We start from the raw sequence: 22,666 nt of genomic DNA on the forward strand, positions 1-22,666 counted from the left end.
CCACACAGGCAGACAACAAAGAGGATTGCCCTGCCTGCCGAATATCTAAGGCTCTGCCACCTTACAACCTATCAGCTGCACCAAGACAAAGAAATATGGCTCAAATGAAAGAACACAGCAAAACCTCAGGAAGAGAACTAAGCAATGAGGAGATTGCCAACCTATTTGATGAAGAATTTAAAGCCCTGGTAATCAAAATGCTCACAGAACTGATTGAGCTTGGTCAAAAAATGAAAGATACCCAAAATGAAATACAGCAAAATATTCAAGGAACCAACAGTGACAAGAAGGAAACCAGGATTCAAAGCAACAATTTGGAACACAAGGAAGAAATAAACATCCAATTGGACCAGAACGAAGAAACAAGAATCCAAAAAAATGAAGAGAGGCTGAGGATTCTCTGGGACAACCTGAAACGTTCCAATATCTGAATTATATGGGTGCTAGAAGAAGAAGAACAGCAGCAAGAAATGGAAAACTTATTTGAACAAACAATGAAGGAAAACTTCCCCAATCTGGTGAAGGAAATAGACTTCCAGGAAGTCCAGGAAGCCCAGAGGGTCCCCAAAAAGTTGGACCCAAAGAGGAACACACCAATGCACAACATCATTAAATTACCCAAGGTTAAAGACAAACAGAAAATCCTAAAAGCAGAAAGAGATTAGGAAACAGTTACCTACAAAGGGGTTCCCATAAGGCTATCAGCTGATTTCTCAAAAGAAGCCTTTCAGGCAAGAAAGAGATGGAAAGAAGTATTTGAAGTCACGAAAGGCAAGGACCTACATCCAAGATGACTCTATCCAGCAAAGCTTTCATTTAGAATGGAAGGGCAGATAAAGTGCTTCCCAGATAAGGTCAAGTTAAAGTTTATCATCACCAACCCTTATTATATGAAACATTAAAGAGACATCTAAGAAAATGAAGATCAAACATATGAACAATAAAATGACAACGAACACACAACTATCAACAAATGAACCTAAAAGAAAAGAAAAACAGTGAAAACAAAAACTAAGCAACAACCAGAACAGGAACAAAAACAGAGAAATGGACATCACACAGAGGGAGTTAGTTCAGAGGGGAGGGGAAAAGGAGGAGTAGCGGGGAAAAGGTACAGGGAAGAAGAAGCATACTAATTATGCTTCTAGTAGGCCTCTATTTTTAGTAGGCATAAAATAGATGGAGAGAGAAAAATGGTATAGGAAACAGAGGACTCAAAGAACTTATATGTGCAACCCATGGACATGAACTAAGTGGGGGGGAATGCTGGAAGGTTGGGGGAGCAGGGTGGAGGAAGGATAAAGGTGGGAAAATTGGGAAAACAGTAAGAGCATAATCAATAAAAATACTTAAAAATAAATAAATGCAATCACTCTAATTGTATTTAGGGGTCACTATAATGACAAGTAAAATGAGATCATCACATTTTTTAAATTGTGACTAAATAACAAATTAAATTTACCATCTTAACCATTTTAAGTGTACAATCGAGTAGTGTTAAGTATATTCACCTACTTATTTTGAATATTTCTCTTCTATTAATATTGCCTAAGAAAATTAAACTAGACCATGTTCTTACACCATATACTCAAAATGGGTTAAAGTCTTAAATGTAAGACTAAAAACCATAAAACTCCTAGAAGAAAACATAGGTAGTACAATCTCTGAAATTTCTCTTAGCAATATTTTTTCTAAGATATCTCCTCAGGCAAGGAAAACAAAAGAAAATATAAACAAATGAAACTAGTTCAAACTAAAAGTTTTTGCACAGCAAAGGAAACCATAAACAAAATGAAGATACAACCTACTGAATGGGAGAAGATATTCACCAATGATACATCTCATATGGGGTTAATAGCCAAAATTTATAAAGAATTCATACTACTCAATACAAAAAAAATCCAATTAAAAAATGGGCAGAGGACCTGAAGAGACATTTCTCTAAAGAGGACATACAGATGGCCCACAGACCTATAAAAAGAAGCTCAATATCACTAATTGTCAAAAAGTGCAAATTTAAGCCACAATGAGATATCACCTTACACCTGTGAGAATGACTATCATTCATAAATCCACAAACAATAAGTGATGGTGAGGATGTGGAGAAAAGGGAATCCTCACCATCCTTCACGGTTGATGGGAATGCAGACTGGTGCAGCCGCTATGGAAAACATTTCCTCAAGAGATTAAAAATAGAACTGCCTTATGACCCAGCAATTCCAATTCTGAGGATTTATCTGAAGAAACCCAAAACACTCACTTAAAAGAGCACCCCTAGTTCACTGCAGGGTTATTTACAATGGCCAAGTTATGAAAGCCACCCAAGACTCATCAATAGACAAGTGGATAAAGAAGTAGTACATTTACATAACAGAATATTACTCAATCATAAAAATATTAAATCTTACCATTTGTGAGAACATGGAATGACCTAGAGGTATTACACTATGTGAAGCAAGTCATTTAAAGATAAATATCATAAGTGAAATCTAAAGAACAAAATAAATGAAAAAACAAAATTGAAACACACTCATAGACATAACAGACTGGTGGATGTCAGATGGGAGAGGGTTTGGGGTATTGGATGAAAGAGGTAAAGGGATTAAGGTGTACAAATTGATAGTCACAAAATAGTCACAGGGATGTGATGTATAACATAGGGACTATAGTCAATAATGTTGTCATGACTACGTGAATGCTAGGTAGCTGCTGGAAATATTGGGAGGAACACTTTGTAAAGTGTATGACCACTGTTCTCTGCACCTGAAACCAATGAAAAGTAATGTTGAAAATGAACTGTCATTTAAAAATACAAAATAGATAAGTATAAATTTTTAAATAAAACAATTTTTATAAAGGCAATATAGCCTAAGATAACTTCACCATTTTTTGGTGGTCACATCATACTGTTGCCTCATGCTATGCTAAGTTTTTAAAAAAGGTTTCATTTATTTCATTTTAGAAAGTGGGAGGGAGAAAGAGGAGGAGAGAAACATCAGCTTGTGGTTGCCTCTCGAGTGCCCTCTACTGGGGACCTGGCCAGATTGTGCCCTGGCTGGGAATCAAACTGGCAACACTTTGGTTTGCAAGCTGGAGCTCAATCCACTGAGCCACACCAGCCAGGGCCCATGCTAACTTTTGACTAAAATGTAAGCTTCTTTTTCATCTGTCCCTCCAGGAAATTGTTATATAGAAAATTTTCAGGCCCAATATAAACTTGTATTTGTACCATTTAACTTTTACCTAGTTAGATTCTACCAGACATTCCTGCCTCTTAATTGTTTTTCTCTTTAAAAAAAAAATCGAAGGTGTGTGTATGTACTGTATTTTGCTGTGTATAACATGCACCCACATTTTTCCCCCAAACTTTCTGGAAAAAAATCTTTCATTCTAATTTTTAATTCAAATTTTATTATTTATATTTAGATATGTGTTTTTTGCAGTATAAAGGAATTTTAGCATTTATTTTTGAACAAATCATAACACAATAAATTTTATGTAACAAATAATTATGAAACACAAGAACATATACAATGTATTTCAGGTACTACCCATGTAAAATGCACATCTTATTTTTTCCTCAAATATTTGAGCAAAAAAAGTACACATTACACATAGCAATATATGGTATTTTAATTTTATTTTTTAAAGATTTTATTTATTTATTTATTTTAGGGAGAGGGGAAAGGAGGGAAAAGCTGAGGGAGAGAAACATAAATCAGTTGCTTTCTTGCACACTCCCAGCTGGGGTCCTGGCCTGCAACCCAGGCCTGTGCCCTAACTGGGAATCAAACTGGTGATTTTTCTGTCCACAGGCTGGTGCTCAATACATTGAGCCATATGAGCCAGGGTTCAAGATCTATTAAATCCAAGTATGTCAACAGGAGGCTTGTGGAAGGTGGCTTTTTACTGAGAACAATATGTTGTGGGGTACTGTTTTTCAGAGGTCACTCCACACTGTCATTCTCAAGCTGCATTCACCATAAATTTGACATGATTGTGATGATGTACACTTTCTAATGGTGATACATGAGGCTTGGAGAGGTCAAGCAATTTGCCCAAAGTAACACAGCTAGTTAAGTGTAAGAGCCAGGATTCACATCTCTTTGCCCAAGATTCCCCTGAGAGCTGGTTCTTTTAAGAAGGCAAAATTGCCCTGGCTGGTATGGGTCAATGGGTTGAGCACTGGCCTCCAAACCAAAAGGTCACCAATTTCACTCTGATCAGGGCACATGAATGGGTTGAGGGCCAGGTCCCCAGTTGGAGGCATGTGAGAGACAACCAGTCCATGTTTCTCTCTCACATCAATGTGTCTCTCCCTTCTTATCTCCTTCCCTTCCCCTATTTCTAAGAAATTAATAAAATATTTTTAAAAAGAAAGAAGGAAAAGGTTTTGTATGAAAAATTTCTTCTCTAGCTTTGGCATGTGTAAAAACCACATCTGCATCGCAACAGGTGCTAAAGAAGACCCTACTCTACCCCCATCACTACTTGAGACATGTTGTTTGGACTCCCCAAAATAAATAGCCTATAGCCAATTCTGAAAGTGGGAGAGGAAACTGGTGATAGTATAGATGTTTTTCATCCTGTATCAGAGGGAAGGCCTAGAGGGCAGGTCAACCTCAGGGAGTAGATGATAAATTATGAGTCATGTGAGTAAATGATGTTGTTTTTAAGGAAGATGGTTGGGGCAGGAACTAATGTTTTCTGAGTACTCACTACCTGCCAAAAACTAAAGTTACGAGTTCTGGCAAAAAAACGAAGCTTAGGAGCTCACTCTGGTAGGCATGGGGACCAAGGAATAGCTAAAGAAACTTGGGGATTTGTATCTTCCTCTTTCCTTTTTTTTTATTATACGTTCTCCATGTTTTTTATCTGGTTAGAATATGAAACAAATGTATATATTTTTATTGTTTATTAAACACGGGCTTATACAGATTCTTAATTCTGAAAGCACTGAGTTGTAAAAAGCACTACAATGAGACTACATTACAGTCTTTACCCTGCTATTAATTAGATGTATGACTAAGAACATATCACAACCCTTCAGATTTCCATTTCTTAAGTTTTTTTATTGATTATATATAGGTTGATCATCATCAATGGAAAAATGTTGTATTTTAGATAAGAATACATATACACAGAAGCAAAATTTTGGTGGGTCCTTACAGAAGGATGCAAATATCTTAGCTGCTTACAAATAATAATTCTGTCAGGAAACACAAAAGATGATTTGAAGTTTTAAGCAGCTATACAGTTCATATAGACTTTATGGGCCTAAAATTAGAAAGATCCCAATATTTTCCACCTACTTTTCCATTGTCTAGTTTCAGTGTCTATGTCCTAACCCTAAAGTTTGTTCTCTCCAAAGTATTTCTTTGCAAAAACACATACAGCATTTCTCTTATCAAGCACAATGTTTGAGTCCTTATAGTGCCAAAAAGGAAAACAGGAGTATTATTTTGGTTATAATTTAAGTGTAAATGCTTCAGTTTTCTTCCTTGGCAATGAAATCTGAATTCCTAGCAGATGGTTCTGCATCTTTTGATCTAATTTAGTTAGAAGTTAGGAGAGATAGTGTTAAAACATCTAAATAGATTACACATTAGAATAGTCATGGGGATGTAAAGTACCGCATAGGAACTATAGTCAATTATATTGTAATAACTATTTATGGTGCAAGGTTGGTACTAAACTTATTGGGGGATCCCTTCATAAATTATGTAAATGTCTAACTACTGTGCTGTACACCTGAAACTAATATAAAATAATATTGAAAAAATAAAATAATATTGCATGTCAACTGTAATGAAACATAAATTAAGTTAAAAAAGAAATATAAAAAAGAATATTCAATGACAAAATACTGAATGCTGTCAAGTGTCTTCATCTCTCATCTGCAACAAATAAACTGTGAACATGGAAAGGCTAATTAACTGCTGGTTAATCTCAGGAACAGTGTTTTACTATTCCTAGCATAGAGCACTTCTCAAGTGTCCTTCATTCCCTGACATATTTGAATTTTGTATGCTGTCATGAACTTGGAAAAAGATATGGATGGGAGCAAGATTTTATACTCAGATTCAAAGCTCTGTTTAGTGCAGCCTTGTAGTGAGATCTTAATAACACAATAGTGAGCTCTCAAATATGAACTGGGAGTTTCTGATGCTGATACCATTACTTTGTGTTTTAACATAAAACAAAAGCAGTAGGGAACAAGAAAATACTGTCAAAAACTCAGCTCAAAAATGGGAAAAAATCCTAAGTCTGATAATGGAATGAGGGCTTAAACTCATAGTACCTAAGAAAGATAAAATAAAACCAATATTTAATACATAGTACTTATTTACATTCAAAGTATAAGAGGGTAAAGTTGCTTTGAAATGCTGTGATCTGTGCTCACAATAACCTTTACTTTATAAGGTTGTCAAATATTAACAAATTTAAGTATAACATTTAAATATCTGTTCTCCAGAAATCAGACACATCAGACAGTTCTTTAGAGAGGAGGAATATGATCATATAACAAAACTGACCTACAGGTAGAGTTTCAGGTTTGGATGATGAAACACTTCTGGAGATGGACAGTGGTGATGGTTGTTGCATAATGTGAATGTACTTAATACTGAATTGAATGTACTTAATTGTACACTTAAAAATACCAAAAAAGGGAGAGAAGATGGTGGTAAGATAGGTGGGAGTGGATCCCACTTCCCTCTGCACCCAGTTGGAACATCTATCTGATCTTCAGAGGAACAGAGTGAACAGCCAACAGTATCCCAGCTTATATGAAGTTTGGAAGCCAAAACTGTAGAGGACACTGAAAAACAGACGGTAAGGAGATTGTACTAGGATGGTAAGGTCCCTGGGAACTGTGTGGGGACCAAGGCTGCTGTGGCCCCCAGCAGGGCACCTGCCATAGGATTCCTGGAGAAGAGCCAGGTCAGCAGCTCCCTCCCCTACCAAAGCAGAGACAACAGTGTGGCCAGGAAAGACCTGGATGCTTGAAGTTGCTGGGGGGAATAAAGATGAAGTGGGAGACGCACAGAGGCAGTGCTCACCCACTGGGACTGTGGACACCTGCTTGGTCATTACCAGAGAAATTGGAGAGCCAGGTGATACCTGGAGAAGGGAGAAGAGTTGGGCCATGTGGGACCCTGACCTGGATAGTCTCCAGTCTGGTTAGAAAGTTGGGCTGTGTGAAAAGCCAGGTGCTTGTTAAGAATGGTGGGCTTAAAGGCTCTCAGCCGATATTTAGGAACTCTCATGAAGCAGCTGGACTGTGCCTTGGCTGGATTGGGCCCTGCAGCTGGTTTGCACTCTGGCTGGCTCACGAAGATGAAGGAGGCACACCACAAGGAACTTTCAGAGGGGAGCAACAGGGCTCCAGGTCTTAGCAGTCCCCAGAGAGACATTTTAGTGGGGGAGGTAAACTGCCATGAAGAAACTCTGAGAGTACCCAGCACCCAGGCCAGCAAAGAGGGAGAAGGAGGTGTGTGAGTCACCCCTAATTCATGTACTTCACTGGTGGCACAACTGGTGGATTAAAGGCACCAGGGCCCAGGAGCACATGAAACACCTGGGCTGGAGACTGGGCAACTGTGAATATTGTGGCCCAGACCTGACCCCATCCTTGCAAAACTATAGGAAGGGAGAAAAGCGAAGCACAGCCCCCCTCTGCCTGCTACATCCAGGAAGACCAGCAGAATTCCCTTGGTAGGTTTAAAGTCAGCAGGAGGCCTTTTTTATCCTTGTTTCCTTTTTTTCCCCCAAGTGAGACAATGAGACCTGGAGCTATGAAAGATCCAGTAACAGAACCAAAGAGGGAGTGCAAGGCTAACCCCAACAACTGAGAAACTGAGACAAATTTCACTTTGCTATCCTATAAAATTTGCATTATATTGTTTATTTGTATTATTATTTTTTCATTATTTTTACTTCTTTTATTTTATTAGTAATTTTTTGCTTATCTTCTTTCTGTTTAGTTTTCTTTGTTTTGCTTGTTTAAGTGCATTGTTTGACTGGTTTTCCTTATTCTCTCTTTCATATTGTATTTTATTTTCCCTTCTTTCACTTCACTCATGTTCCAATAACATAATAACATTTTGGTTGTATAATTTCTATTCCCGTTATTCAGATCATATAGTTCCTGTCATATTATTGTTGTTCCAGTAGTGTTGTAAACAAATGTTCCATATAATTGTAAATACTACACAACACCCCTCCCTGACCTTAGCCCATTTCACTATCTCCCTGAGCTTTATTACAGGGGTGGTTAACTCTGTTCTCTCACACACTACACCTACTTTCTATTCTTTCCTCTCACTATCTCTCACCATCTAACCTCACACAAGTGCTCTGTTTTCTGGATTCAACTCACAAGCCTTCTCCCTCTAATAAGAGTCTTATCTCTTTTTCACCTTTCGTAAAAAAGTGGCTAGTTGGATGAAATATCATGGTTAATGCTATACTTATCCAGGATCTACTATCTCCTCTCTACTTGTTGGTACTTTAAATCCCATAGAATACTCTCCCACTGTCTTAATCCATTTTGCCTTCCCCCTGCCACTGATCACATACAAGATTATGTGGGAGCTGTGAATATCAATACATCTTTGGAGAAAAGAACCCACCAACAGTGAAAAACCCAAGTACAACAAGAGAGCCCACACAAACAGAAGAAATGGCAACCTGAGAGCATCCAGACAAAGAGATCAAAGAGACCACACCACTGAATCCCATAGAATTTCTACCATAGAAGTTCACCCTACAAAGACAGCTGGCAAAGTGGAACATCAGGAAACACAGAAATGAACAAAAAAGAGACAGCTAAAATGGGCAGTCAAAAACAGAAGCTACAATCAAAAGGAATGGAAGACTCCCCACTAAAAAGCTAAATGAAATGGAGGTAAGCAAATTATCAGAAAGAATTCAAAATAATGGTTATAAGGGTGCTCAAGGAACTCACAGACAACTACAGGGAACTGACTAAGAACTACAATAGCATGAAAAAGGAAATAGAAACCATAAAAAAACAGGAATAAGTGAAAAATGTAATTGCTGAAATAAAAAAAACACACTAGAAGGAATTACAAGCAGACTGGAGGAAGCAGAGGACCAAATTAGAGAGCTGGAAGAGAAGGTGGAAAGAAACACCTAGGCAGAGCAGCTATACGAAAAAAGACTTAAAAATATGAAGACAGCTTAATGGAACTCCAAGATAACATGAAACAACAACAATCAAATTATAGGAATAACAGAAGGAGAAAAAAAGGAACTAGGGATAGAAGCCTTGTTTGAAAAAATGACAGAAAACTTTCCAAACCCGGATAGGGAAAAAAAACCTCCCAAGATAAAGAAGCACAGAGAGTCCCAATCAAGATGAACCCAAAGATGTCTACTCCTAGACATATCATAATTAAAAGGCCAAGTTTTATAGACAAAGAGAGCATCTTAAACTCAGTAAGGCAGAAACAAGGAGTAACATACAAAGGGGTTCCAATAAGGCTAGCAGCTGACTTCTCAACAGAAACACTTGAATCAAGGAGAGAAAGGGAAGGAATATTCCAAGTAATGAAAAACAAAGGCCTGTGATCAACATAACTGTACCCAATGAGGCTCTCAATTAAAATGGAAGGCAAAATAAGAGTTTCCCAGACAAAAGAAGGCTGAAAGAATACATCTCCCAAACCAGGGCTACAAAATATGCTAAAGGGACTACTATAAGAAGATGAAGAAAAAGAGTGAGAGAGAGAGGAACACAGTTACAAAGGGATAAAAATTAATAAATACCTATCAATAATAACTTTAAATGTTAATGAACTAAATGCTCCAAAAAAAAAGACACAGAGTAGCTGAATGGATGAGAAAACATGATCCACAGACATGCTGCCTACAAGAGACGCACCTCAGAATGAAAGACTTACACAGACTGAAAGTGAAGGGTTGAAAAAATATGTTTCTACCAGCAGAAAGGAAAAAAAACAGGGTAGCAACACTCATATCAGACTAAATAGACTTCATAACAAGGGCCATAAAAAGGTACCTGAAGGGATACTTCATAATACTCAAGGGAAGAATCAATCAAGAAGACATAAACATTATAAACATGTATGCACCCGACATAGTACCCAAATACATAGGGAAAATATTGGAAGACTTCAAGAAAGATATTGACAGCAACACAATAATAGTAGGGGATTTTAATACCTCACTGTCAAGAAAGGACAGATCTTCCAAACAAAGTATCAACAAAGATATTGCGGCATTAAACAATGTCCTAGATCAAATGGACTTAGCTGATATATATATATATATCTCGAACCTTTCATCACATAGAAGCAAAATGTGCATTCTTTTCAAGTGCACATGGAACATTTTTAAAGACAGATCACATGATAGGACACAAAGCCACCCTCAACAAATTTAAGAAAACTGAATTCATATAAAGCACTTTCCCTGAACACAAGGGACTGGAACTAGAAACCAACATCAAGGAAAACACTCAAAAACACTCAAATTCATGGACATTGAATAGCATGCTAATAAACAATGAATGGGTTAAGAATGAGATCAAGGAAGAAATCAAAAAGTTTCTGGAAACAAGTGAAAATGGACACAAGACAATCCAAAACTTATGGGACACATGGAAGGCAGTCCTGAGAGGGAATTTTATAGAGATACAAGCTTATCTAAAAAAGACAGAAACATTTCAAACAAACAACCTAACCCTACAACTATAAGAAGTGGAGGAACAAAAACAAAGATAGCCCAGAGCAAGTGGAAGCAGGCAAATAATCAGGATAAGAGCAGAATTAAATGACATAGAGACTAAAAGCATAATTCAAAGGATCACTAAATCCAGGAGATGTTTCTTTGAAAAGATAAAAAAAATCAACAAGGCTTGATAGAGAATAATCAAGAAAAAAAGAGAGAGGGCCCCCCAAAACACAATAAAAAATGAAAGAGGAGAGATTACAACTGATACTACAGAAATACAAATCACTGTAAGAAATTACTATGAAGAACTGTATGCCAAGAAATTTGAAAACTTAGGTGAAATGGACACATTTCTAGAAAACGACATCTTCACAAAACTGAATGAAGAAGAAACAGAAAGCCTGAACAGACCAATAATAGCTGGTAAAATTGAAGCAGTAATCAAAAACCTTCCGGCATACAAAAGTCCTAGACCAGACAGTTTCACAGGAGAATTTTACAAAGCATTTAAGGAAGACCTAACCCCTGTCCTTCACAGACTGTTCCAAAAAATCAAAGCAGATGGAAGATTCCCAAACTCTTTTTATGAAGCCAGCATCTTCTTATTTCCAAAACCAGATAAAGACACAATGAAGAAAGAAACCTTCAGGCCAATATCGCTGGTGAACACAAATGACAAAATCCTCAACAAAATATTGGCAAATTGTGTCCAAGAATATATTAAAAAGATAATACACCATGATCAAATGGGATCCATCCCAGGGATACAAGGATGCTTCAATATTCGCAAATCACTAAATGTAATACATCACATAAACAAAATGAAAGACAAAAATCACATGATCATATCAATAGATGTGGAAAAAGCACTTTATAAGGTACAGCACCCATTTATGAGAAAAACACTCAGCAAAGTGGGAATAGAGGGAGAATTCCTCAACATAATAAAGGCCATATATGAGAGTCCTACAGCCAACATCATACTCAATGTGCAAAAACTAAAAGCTTTTCCATTAAGATCAGTAACAAGACAAGGATGTCTGCTTTCACCCCTTCTAGTCAACCTAGAATTGAAAATCCTAGCCACAGCAATCAGACAGGAAAAGGAAATAAAAGGCATCCAAATTGGAAAGGAAAAAGCAAAACTGTCACTGCAGATGACATGATAGTGTACATAGAAAATCCTATAGACTCCACCAGAAAACTCCCTGACCTAAAAATGAATTTGGCAAAACAGCAGGACACAAAGTCAATATCCAGAAATCAAAGGCATTTTTGTACACCAACAATGAAATATCAGAAAGAGAAATCACGAAAAAATCCCATTTGATATAGTAACAAGAAAAATAAAGCATCTAGGAATAAACCTAACCAAGGAGGTAAAAGACCTGTTCTCAGAAAACTACACAACACTGAAGAAAGAAATTAAGGAAGATACAAATGCATGGAAGCATGTACCATGCTCGTGGATTGGAAGAATTAACATCATCAAAATGTCCATACTACCCAAAGCAATTTACAGATTCAAAGCAATACCTATTAAAGTACCAATAACATATATCACAGAAAGAGAACAAACATTTGAAAATTTCATATGGAACCATAAATGACCCTGAATAGCCTTAGCAATTTTGAAAAATAAGAACAAAGTAGGAGAGATCACAAAACCTGATATCAAACTGTATTACCCTAGGATTATACTCTAAGGTTCCTGAAACGTCAATTCAATAGAACCTATGCACCCCAATGTTCATAGCAGCACAATTTACAATAACGAAATGTTGGAAGCAATTTAAGTGCCCACCAGTAAATGAATGGATCAAAAAGTGTGGTACATTTACACAATGGAATACTATGCAACAGAAAAAAGGAGCTCCTACCCTTTGTGACAGCATGGATGAATCTGGAGAGCATTATGCTAAGTGAAATAAGCCAAGCGGTGAAAGACAAATACCATATGATCTAATCTGTAAGTGAAACCTAATCAACAAAACGAACAAGCAAGTAAAATATAACCAGAGACAGTGAAATGAAGAACAATCTGACAGTAACCAGATGGGAGATGGGAGTGGACAATGTGGGGAAGAGGGAAGGGTTTTCAGGAACTACTATAAAGGACACATGGACAAAACCAAGGGGGGGTGGAAGCAAGAGAGTGAGGTGGGGATGGCTGTGGTGATGGGGGAGTGGTGGGAGATAAATACAGTCAACTATAATTCAATAACAATAAAGTAATTTTGAAAAAAGAACAAACTGACAGTAAACAGAAGGGAGGTGGGAGGGGGTAACAGGGGGAAAAGAAGAAAAGTTTCAAGAACATGTATGAAGGACACATGGACCAAACCAAAGATGGGTAGGATTTCGGGTAGGAAGTAGGGATGGCTGAGGTGGGGATGTGGTTGGGGGAAAATGGATACAACTGTACTTGAACAACAATAAAAACATTTAAAAAATTCTTAAAATGGCAATTTTTGTTATGTATTTTCTACCACAGTTAAAAATATATTGGGACCCTGGCTGGTATGGCTCAGTGGATTGAGTGCCAGTGTGTGAACTAAAGGGTCACTGTTTGGATTCCCAATAAGGCACATGCTTGGGTTGCCAGCCAGGTCCCCAGTGCGGGGTTACGCAAGAGGTAACCACACGTTTCTCTCTCTCTCTTTCTCCCTCCCTTCCTCTCTCTAAAATAAAAATATAAATAAATCTTAAATACACACACACACACACACACACACACACACACACAGTCTCTTTCCCAATACCTATATATATTGGGAAAGAGACAAAAGCACCTTTTTCTTCTAGAGCCATGACATGAAGGACAGTTGCCCCATATCAATCCATCACGCAGAGGAAACTGCATGAACAAGTTAAAAACCATTGTTTTGCTACCATGACACAGCAATCCTCTCTTGAATACCAGTTATAAGGGTTATTGTAAATGAGAGTGATTTGTGACAAATTGTAAACGGGATATGATAAGAAAGTTTATGTAATCAATGCTCCTACAATTTGATTATATGTACATGTGGCTTTAGCCTTCAGTTAAGAAAATGAATCAACCAATTTTTTATTAATGGAAGTGTTTAATCTCTTTATTTCCTTCCTACAATGAATGTTCACATGACTTGAGAAAATAAAACTTCCATAATAATTTGAAATGGGGGAAAATTATGACCTATAGCACTAAGCAGCAGGAAAAAAATAAGCCTTTGAGTTGGTCAGATTCATATCCTATCTCTATCCATAATTATATAACTATGAGAAAATTATTTAACAATTTTGAGCCAGTTTTTTCACCTAAACAGTACAGAATTACAATGTCTGTCCCCAGGTATAACGAATATTAAATGAAATAAAATTTTTAAAAATGATTAACAAATGTAGGCACTTGATAACATATGCCTGTTTGCTAATCTAGAAGCTTTGCATTTTTTAGTTAATGTTGTATATAATTGCTTTATTTCAGATCAGAATACCTTTAGAGATCATCTAGTCCAGGGTGTCTCAATGTTGGTATTACTGTCACTCTGGGCCAAATAATTCATTTTTGTGAAAGGCTGTTCTGTACATTCTAGAATATTTAGCAGAACACTCAACCTCTACTAACTAGAAGTTGATAGCATTCCTCAGGTGTGACAACCAAAAATGTCTCTAGACATTGCCACATGTGTCTTGTAAGGCAAAAATATCTCTATTTTTAGGATGACTAAGCCCAATATCCTCATTTCAAAATGAGAAAGCAAAGGCCCAGAGAGCTTATAGGAAATAAAAGACTGGGGAAGCTAAAATGTAAAAGATATAATTCTGCATTCAGGTGGATTTGAACCACAAAAAAAATTCCATTAGTCTGGGGGACACATTAGTCTTAGCAGAGGAAGGTCTTTAAGTAAGTGAAATACAAATGTGGGTAGTAATTAATTCACATTCTATGCACTTGAGCATTACTAAAATCCCCTATGTTGATATAAAAAATATGTAATTCAGCTTGTACCAGAATGCCAACCTTTCATGATATAAAAAGCAAACAGGATTCACTTGTAAGAAGCTCACTTTTTAGGGACCCCTGTTAGATTGTGCCTACTCCAAATAGTTATATTATTATGCTAGAGTAAAATATCAATGCCTTTAAATTCTGTATTGAAAAAATGCAATTGAGTGTAAAATCTAAATTATTGTAATCAAAACTTTCTTTTAATTAATACTGGTAAACAACACCAATTTAATATTAGATATATTTTTGTGACAAAAGAATAACATATGGTTTGAGTCAGAAAAAAACAATGAAACTGTGTCCCTACAATTTAGTTCATTCTCTATGAATACAATTAAAAGCTATACAAGATCTCTGAGGAAGGAACCAGAAGATTATCATATCTCCTCAGTTCTAGGTCAGACAACTTTCTCTGCTCACACCAATTAAATGTTCTTTCAGTTACCCTGCTAAGAAGTTTAAGCGTATTCAAATTAGGTGACTCTATATATAATTGTCTATATTTAATAAGTTGAATATTACTTGCATTTGTTAAATGACAATTAGATTTAGTTGTACAAAACCCAAATTTCTTCCTTAAGACAACTCATCAGATGTTTACAGCAAAAATAGCTATTACTTGTTTTAAGCTTTGCTGAAGTAGGAATTTTGTAGCCCAACTCATCTTGAAACAAACAAACAAAAAAATCTAACATTGTAAAGAACTCTGCATATCCTATTTTACTATAGTGATGAAAGTGGAGCAAAACTCAGAAGGGTTGGCTGCAATACTATAATCATAAATCCCATTCTTAGTCACAGATTTAAAATTAGACATTAAGAAATATAAGAAATAATCACATTAATTCTGCACAGAGCATATGTGCTACATAGTCTCCTTGATTACACCTTTATAGAGATAACCTCCCTGAAACATTTTAGAAGAAAAAGGATTTTTGTAAGTAGCTGACTTAATCTTTGCAATCTTTTTATACCATCACAGTCTTAGGAAAAAATCAGCAGAGTTCAACACTAAGTTATAGGAGACTGGGGACCTGCCTGAGCTATCCTTGCCAAGAAGTTTTAACTTTCTTTTTCCCCTAAAGGTCTTGTCTCCTACCTTAACTCATAAACTAAGCTCCAGCAAAACCATTCGCAGATAATTCTGTAAAGAGTCTTACATTTCCTGTCTCAGGACCAATGCTCATTCCTACAGCCATTTCTAATCTCTGTCCATCAGAACCATTCCCATGCTTCCAAGTCCTTCATAAATGCCATCTCTTCTAGGCTTTCCTGTTTCCTGAAAGGGAAATGCTCTCCTGCTCTTCTTGAGTGAGCATCAGATACTTTGTCCACCCCATCCCTGCACCTTTAGCTGCCCATTATGAATCCTCATAGCTATAATGCTATCTAGTAACCTTACTTTCTCAAGTTATAAAATTAGTATCTGACTTATGAGTTTGGCTATTTTGAGGCAGAATATTACAATAAAAAGTTATAAAGGTTTTCCCATGGCATATTAAGAGTTACAAAATACAACGAAATTATCAAAATTAATTGGGAGTACTGGTTATATGTTTAATGTTTACTAAGTCTTTGAACTTTATAAGCATAATCACTCTGTGGCTTGCTAGCTGAGCAGACTTCCGTATGAAGTTAAAAACTGAGTTCAGTTCCGGACAAGATGGAGGTGTAGGTGGACACACTGTGACTCCTTGTACAACCAAAAGAAGGACAACAACAAATTTAAAAACAAAAAACAACCAGAACTGACAGAAAATTGAACCGTGTGGAAGTCCGACAACCAAGGAGTTAAAGAAGAAACATTCATCCAGACCAGTGGGAGGGACAGAGACAGGTAACCTGGCGGAGAGGACTTGCAGCAAGACAACAGCTGCCGCTGGCAGACCCTGCGAGGTGGTGGATTGCAGACTGGGTGGTCCCACATTCTCATGCAGATAAATCAGGAGGAACAACTGGGGAGCGAGACAGACCAAGCAACCCAGATTTCCAGCATGGGGAAATAAAGCCTCAAACCTCTGATTGCAAACACCTGTGGGGGTTGATGCACCAGTGGGAGACATGGCCTCACAGGAGAGTTCGTTGGAGAGACCCATAGGGTCCTAGAATGTACAGAAGGCCACCCACCCAGGAATCAGCACCAGAAGGTCCCAATCTGATTGTGGGTAATGGGGAAAGTGACTGAAAACCAGCAGAGAACAGAGCAAGCGCCATTGTTCCCTCTTGGGCCCCTCCCCCACATAGTGTCACAACACAGCAATGTCTGTTGCCCCGCCCTGGTGAACTCCTAAGGCTCCATCCCTTACTACATAACAGGCACTCCCAGAGAAAAAAAATGGCCCAAATGAAAGAACAGATCAAAGCTTTAGAAAAAAATACAACTAAGCAATGAAGAGATGGCCAACCTATCCAATGTACAGTTCAAAACACTGGTAATCAGGATGTTCACAGAATTGGTTAAATATGGTCGCAAATTACATGAAAAAATGAAGGCTATGCTAAGTGAAATGAAGGCAAATGTACAGGGAACCAATAGTGACAGGAAGGAAACCAGGACTCAAATCAATAGTGTGAACCAGAAAGAAGAAAGAAACATTCAACCAGAACAGAAGGAAGAAACAAGAATTCAAAAAAAAAAAAAAAGAGGAGAGGCTTAGGAATCTCCTGGACATCTTTAAATGTTCCAACATCCAAATTATAGGGGTACCAGAAGGAGAAGAGGAAGAGCAATAAATTAAAAACATATTTGAACAAATAATGAAGAAGTTCCCAATCTGGCAAAGGAAATAGACTTCCAGGAAGTCCAGGAAGCTCAGAGAGTCCCAAAGAAATTGGACCCAAAGAGGAACACACCAAGGCACATCATCATTAAGTTACCCAAGATTACAGATAAGGAGAGAATCTTAAAGGCAGCAAAAGAAAAGGAGACAGTTACCTACAAAGGAGTGCCCATAAGACTGTCAGCTGATTTCTCAAAAGAAACTTTACAGGAAAGAAGGGGCTGGAAAGAAGTATTCAAAGTCACGAAAGGCAAGGACCTATATCTAAGATTACTTTATCCAGCAAAGCTATCAATTAGAATGGAAGGGCAGATAAAGTGCTTTCCAGATAAGGTCAAGTTAAAAGAGTTCATCATCACCAAGCCCTTATTTCATAAAATGTTAAAGGGAATCTAAGAAAAAGAAGAGAAAAATATCAACAGTAAAATGACAACACACTCAGTTATTAGCAACTGAACCTAAAACAAAAACAAAAACAGAAATGAAGCAAACAACTAGAACAGGAACAGAATCACAGAAATGGAGATCACAAGGAGGGTTATCAGCAGGGGAGTGGGTGGGGAGTGGGGGAAAAGGTACAGGGAATAAGTAGAATAAATGGTAGGTAGAAGATAGATGGGGGAGGTTAAAAATAGTATAGGAAATGGAGAAGCCAAAGAACTTATATGTATGACCCATGGACATGAACTAAAGGGGGGGAATGTGGGTGGGAGGGGGTGCACAGGGTGGAGTGGAATAAAGGGGGGAAATGGGACAACTGTAATAGCATAATCAATAAAATACATTTTTTAAAAAAACTGAGTTCAAATCCTGTTTAAATCCATTAATTCACTTGATCCCATTGCAGCTCCTTTGCATGAGAAAGCTACTATGCCCTTCATTCCAACAGGTTAATAAATGTGAATGAATCTGCTAAACTGGTTTCAGGTAGCAGACCCTAACAGATAGGTGATGGATACAGTAAGGGGCATGCTTAGTCAATATTTTCACATACTGACACCTAATAAAGGCAGAGGATCAGAAAGTAACAAATGGTTATTAACCTTTCTCCAGACATTCTCTACACTGCCAAATGCAGAGAATTAAAAATTACTTCTAACAACTTGCTATTCTTTTTAGATACCAACATTAGATTTACAATATAATATGTTTTTCAGTGTGCTTATAGAATATAAACCACCATGGGAAGAGTAAAGACTTATAATAAAAAATGGAACAGTCCTGATAATTTAGGAGTCTGAATAGTTATATTTAAAACTGCACCTCCCCAATGATGTTATTTATTCATTTTATAATTTTACTATCAAGCACTACTTTGAGCTCTTTAATATAACTGTGTCTAATTCATAAGTATATCCTCAGCTCTCAGCACAGTGTGTGGCACACACACACTGGTGTTCAATAAATGATTCCTGAATAAATAAAGGGAAGGTTATTAACTGAATTTCTTATGGTAAACCTGAAATTTGACTGAATAATATAGAGACAAAGGAAAGCCTTGTTAGGTGATTGCTAGGCAAATGGATTATTAATTAAATAAAAGCCAGAATGCCCTCCAATCTAAACCAGAAACCATTTAATAATGTATTTTTCTTAAAGAGGTAAACAAGAGGTGTTTTGTATATTTTTGTTTTGATTTTTGCTATGATTACACCAGGGACTTCAATAGGGGGGGGGGGATTCATTTCTGAGCCATTGAATATTTTTTTAAAACTTCATTGAATGAAATAAGAAGTGCCCTACAAAATCTCAATACTTCCTTTACCATGAATCCTGGGTGTCTTTTCATATGTCTGGTCATGGGGCACTTCTTTTGATTGTTGTTTTTGTTTTAAGGCTAGTTGCTGGATTTCCAATTTGTAACTTGTGAAAGCTTCTAATCTTCCCTGCTTTTCAATTTCTAATCTCTACTGACATTTGCTCATTACCAACCTAAGACAGATAAGATCCTCAGGAATGTTAGCTATCCTTGAAAATGAATCACCCAATGCATAGCAAGCCACTTTTAATGGTCCTATTTACATTAGACTTGTAATAATTGGAATCTCTGACAATTCTCTGCCACCTTTTAGAGAATTTCCTAACTAGGACTTAAACAAAGAAAAGATATTGGCACACCACCAAGCAACATTTTTCTCTCTTGTCTTTTATCCACTACCACACACAGCACCCATTTATGGCCTTTACAAACATCTGAACAAAAATATTTTGAGACCGAATAGTGCTTTAGGCAGTGTACTATATCAAATATCTCATTTGTTAAGTGAAAAGGTAAGAGTTTTGTTTGGTCTGAACAGTTAATGAAAGATACTTACCAAAAATGAAATGTTAGTTTTATGTAGCAATTATATCTGGTTTTTCATGTTCTAGTACGTTGTTTCAACACTAACAACACAGATTTTATTACTCACTGAATATTACATGATAAATATTTGGGCAAGTTGTCTTATGGATTATAAATCACTGTTCTAGTGCACAGCCATGGAAATGTCATTGAAAGAATATTAATGCAGAACTGCAAAATCATGGTTCATAGGTTCAGATCTGAAATCAACCTCGGAATCTGGCTAGTCCAAAATCTCTATTTCACACATGTCAAAACCCAAATCCCAAAGGAAGCTTGGGATCTGTTTACAAAATTTAACAACAGAACCTAAGTTCACTGCACCAGGCTCATACACTAGGGCTCTCCTCATTTTACCAGCCTGCAATAGTATAGGCAGGGTATTAATGCAAGTTTGTGAATTTTTATCTCTTAAAGCTGTTAATACTTACATATATTAAAAGATACTGCAACCAAGCCAGGCAAAAAGCCATTTTCCCCATGAAATACTAGTCTTAAACCTTACTACGAAAAGGCCATGGCAGCCAAACTGAATTGTGATCTTGACCACCTAGAACACTGTTCTCAATTCCTTGCTGGTTATAGACAGAAAATTTGGTATACTAACCAAAAAAAAAAAAAACAGATTTCATATTTTCATCCCAGAACAACTGTACAAATCCAGGCTGACTGAAGACATTAAACAGAGGATTTCAAAGGTTGCCTTCAGTAATTAATTTTAAAAATCATCATATTACACTGTATTTCTAATTTCTATATTAGTAAGTAGCATTTATGTAATGTGCCCATGACAAATATCAAAAGGCATTTTTTTTACTGCTTTGCCTTTCCTCCAAAGTGAAAGGTGTGAAAGGATATGGAAGAGCACCCAAGGATATATCATTTAAGAATGTGTAGAGAAAAATCATTTTATGGGGCCATTTTAATGAGGTGTCCTACTAAGAAAAAGGAACTTATATTATTCTACTTTATCTTGGAATCCATGGCCTTTCACTTTGGAGACAAGTTAGCAACATAAGGTAACACAGCAAATATTGTAAATTAATACGAAATTGACGATGGCAAAATGCTTTTGAGATCTCCAGTGGAATTGGTTTCAACCATTTAAGAAGTATTTCCAAAGATGCTTTAAAATACAATGACAAATTTTAGTTTGCTATTAGTAGGCTATTTACAAGTATATAGTACTTTGTGTGAACTAAATACCACTTAGACTGAAAGTCAAGAAATATATTTTTCTGTTAGGAGTAATATGTGTTGTAGATACAACAGCACTTATTAAAACCAAAACCACCTTAAAGATGGACCCCAAAACCCTGCTGTACAAGGTTTTTCCCTCAAAGAGCCAAAGAAAACTCTCCAAAGTGGTTGTTCAAATCGGTGCTTCCGCCAGTCTCTTCCTCTCTTCTTTCCTCAATACTAACTCCCTCCTCCACCAGACCCTACGATTTTAAAATCCAACGGATCTTACTTGAAAGCTCAAGTATACACTTTAACGCCCCCAAATTCCTAACTTCATCTCTTCTTAAATATTCTTCTGCAAGTTTCTACACTGCAGGATGCTGAATTTCACCAAAGGGGGGTTTCTCCCTCTGATTTCTTTGGCCTTTTCTCTTTCAATCTCTGTCTCCTTTCCTCGCCAGTATCTCTTCCCTTTCCTTGACCCTCTCTAGTTCCACAGCACTTCTACCTTGTCTTCTATCTTTATCAAATCACACCTCAGCTTCCTAGAGCATACTAAGGTGCTTTGGCTGGGAGAGAGATTGTTTTTTTGTTTTTTTCTTTTTCTCCATCAAACTCCTGCCTTGAGAATACCTGCGATTCCTTTTCCTGGGAGCCCCCTTCTTTTTCGGGGGAGGGTAGAAGTAGGGAAGACTCTCTGCTTCAGTCCATCTTGCACACTCTGGCTACTACTGCGGGGCGGGGCGGGGCGAGATTGGCCTTTACTGCGCCACAGCAGGTGGGGGGTGGGGCGGTGGCGAACCGCGCCCATTCCGATCTCTGACCGGCAGAAGAGAGGCAGCGAAGGACCTGGGGTCGCCCCCATAACCCGGGACAGGAACTCACCTTCTCTGAGGCAAGGGCGAGTGTCTACTTTAAAACTACTGCCCCCCCTCCCCGCCGCCGCCATAGTGGAGCCGCCAGAGCCGCTGCCGCCGTCGCCACAGCCACAGGCTGGCGAGCTGGCAGGGGTGGAGGTGGCGGAGGAGGCAGGCTCAATCACTGCCGCTACCGCCGCCGCCGCCGCCGCCGCCGCCGCCGCCGCGCAGGCGGTGTAGGAGGAGGAGGAGGGGGCGACAGAGACGGTAGCTGCCTGAGGGGAAGAGTCTGCCGCCAGCGGTGTGAGCGTGTTCAGCGCCGCCGCCATCGCAGCGAGGCGCGGACAATTGCACTTGCGCCTCTCTCCAGTTAAATCCCATAGCACCGCCTCCCATTTAGCACCGCCCCCTTCACCCCTCTAGCTCCTGCATCAGCTCCAGTCCCGTTCTCGCTCCTCTCCGCCAATAAGAACGCTTTAGACCCGAGGACTGTCTCGCCTTACCCCCGCAATTTGGCATCACCAGTCTCCCTTCTGAGGGGAAGTAAAGATGGCCAAGGGCAAAGGGCAAAAAGTGCGAGACGTAAAAGCACGTGGGCCTCACAGAGTGAGGCTCTTCCTTTGGAAGAACTCATCTAAAGCCAGTTCAAAGGGGAAAAAATGTCAGGAAAAACCAATTGATTCCACTTCCAAAGTATCTCTAAAATATCTCTCCTGTCTTTCTTATAGCTTTTAGTACAAAGTACAGAAATAAACATCATTCTTGGTCATGACTCATGACATATTTTCAT

At 37.9% G+C, this 22,666-nt stretch overlaps 1 protein-coding gene across 3 annotated transcripts in view; it reads right to left on the minus strand.

Annotated features, from left to right (window-relative positions):
- The window catches only part of ZMAT1 (zinc finger matrin-type 1), a 62,259-nt gene extending 39,998 nt beyond the window's left edge, over positions 1 to 22,261 (minus strand). For all 3 annotated transcript variants that reach the window (XM_045817569.1, XM_045817570.1, XM_045817568.1), the window contains exon 1: positions 21,905 to 22,261. In XM_045817569.1, coding sequence (XP_045673525.1) covers positions 21,905 to 22,205 — 301 coding nt within the window. In that variant the 5' untranslated portion in view covers positions 22,206 to 22,261. The remainder of the gene's footprint in view (positions 1 to 21,904) is intronic.
- Positions 22,262 to 22,666: the final 405 nt, after the last annotated feature.

This window comes from Phyllostomus hastatus, unplaced genomic scaffold, assembly GCF_019186645.2.
Source record: "Phyllostomus hastatus isolate PE091 unplaced genomic scaffold, TTU_PhHast_1.1 phas_scaffold_28, whole genome shotgun sequence".
NCBI classification, from domain to species: Eukaryota; Metazoa; Chordata; class Mammalia; order Chiroptera; family Phyllostomidae; genus Phyllostomus; species Phyllostomus hastatus.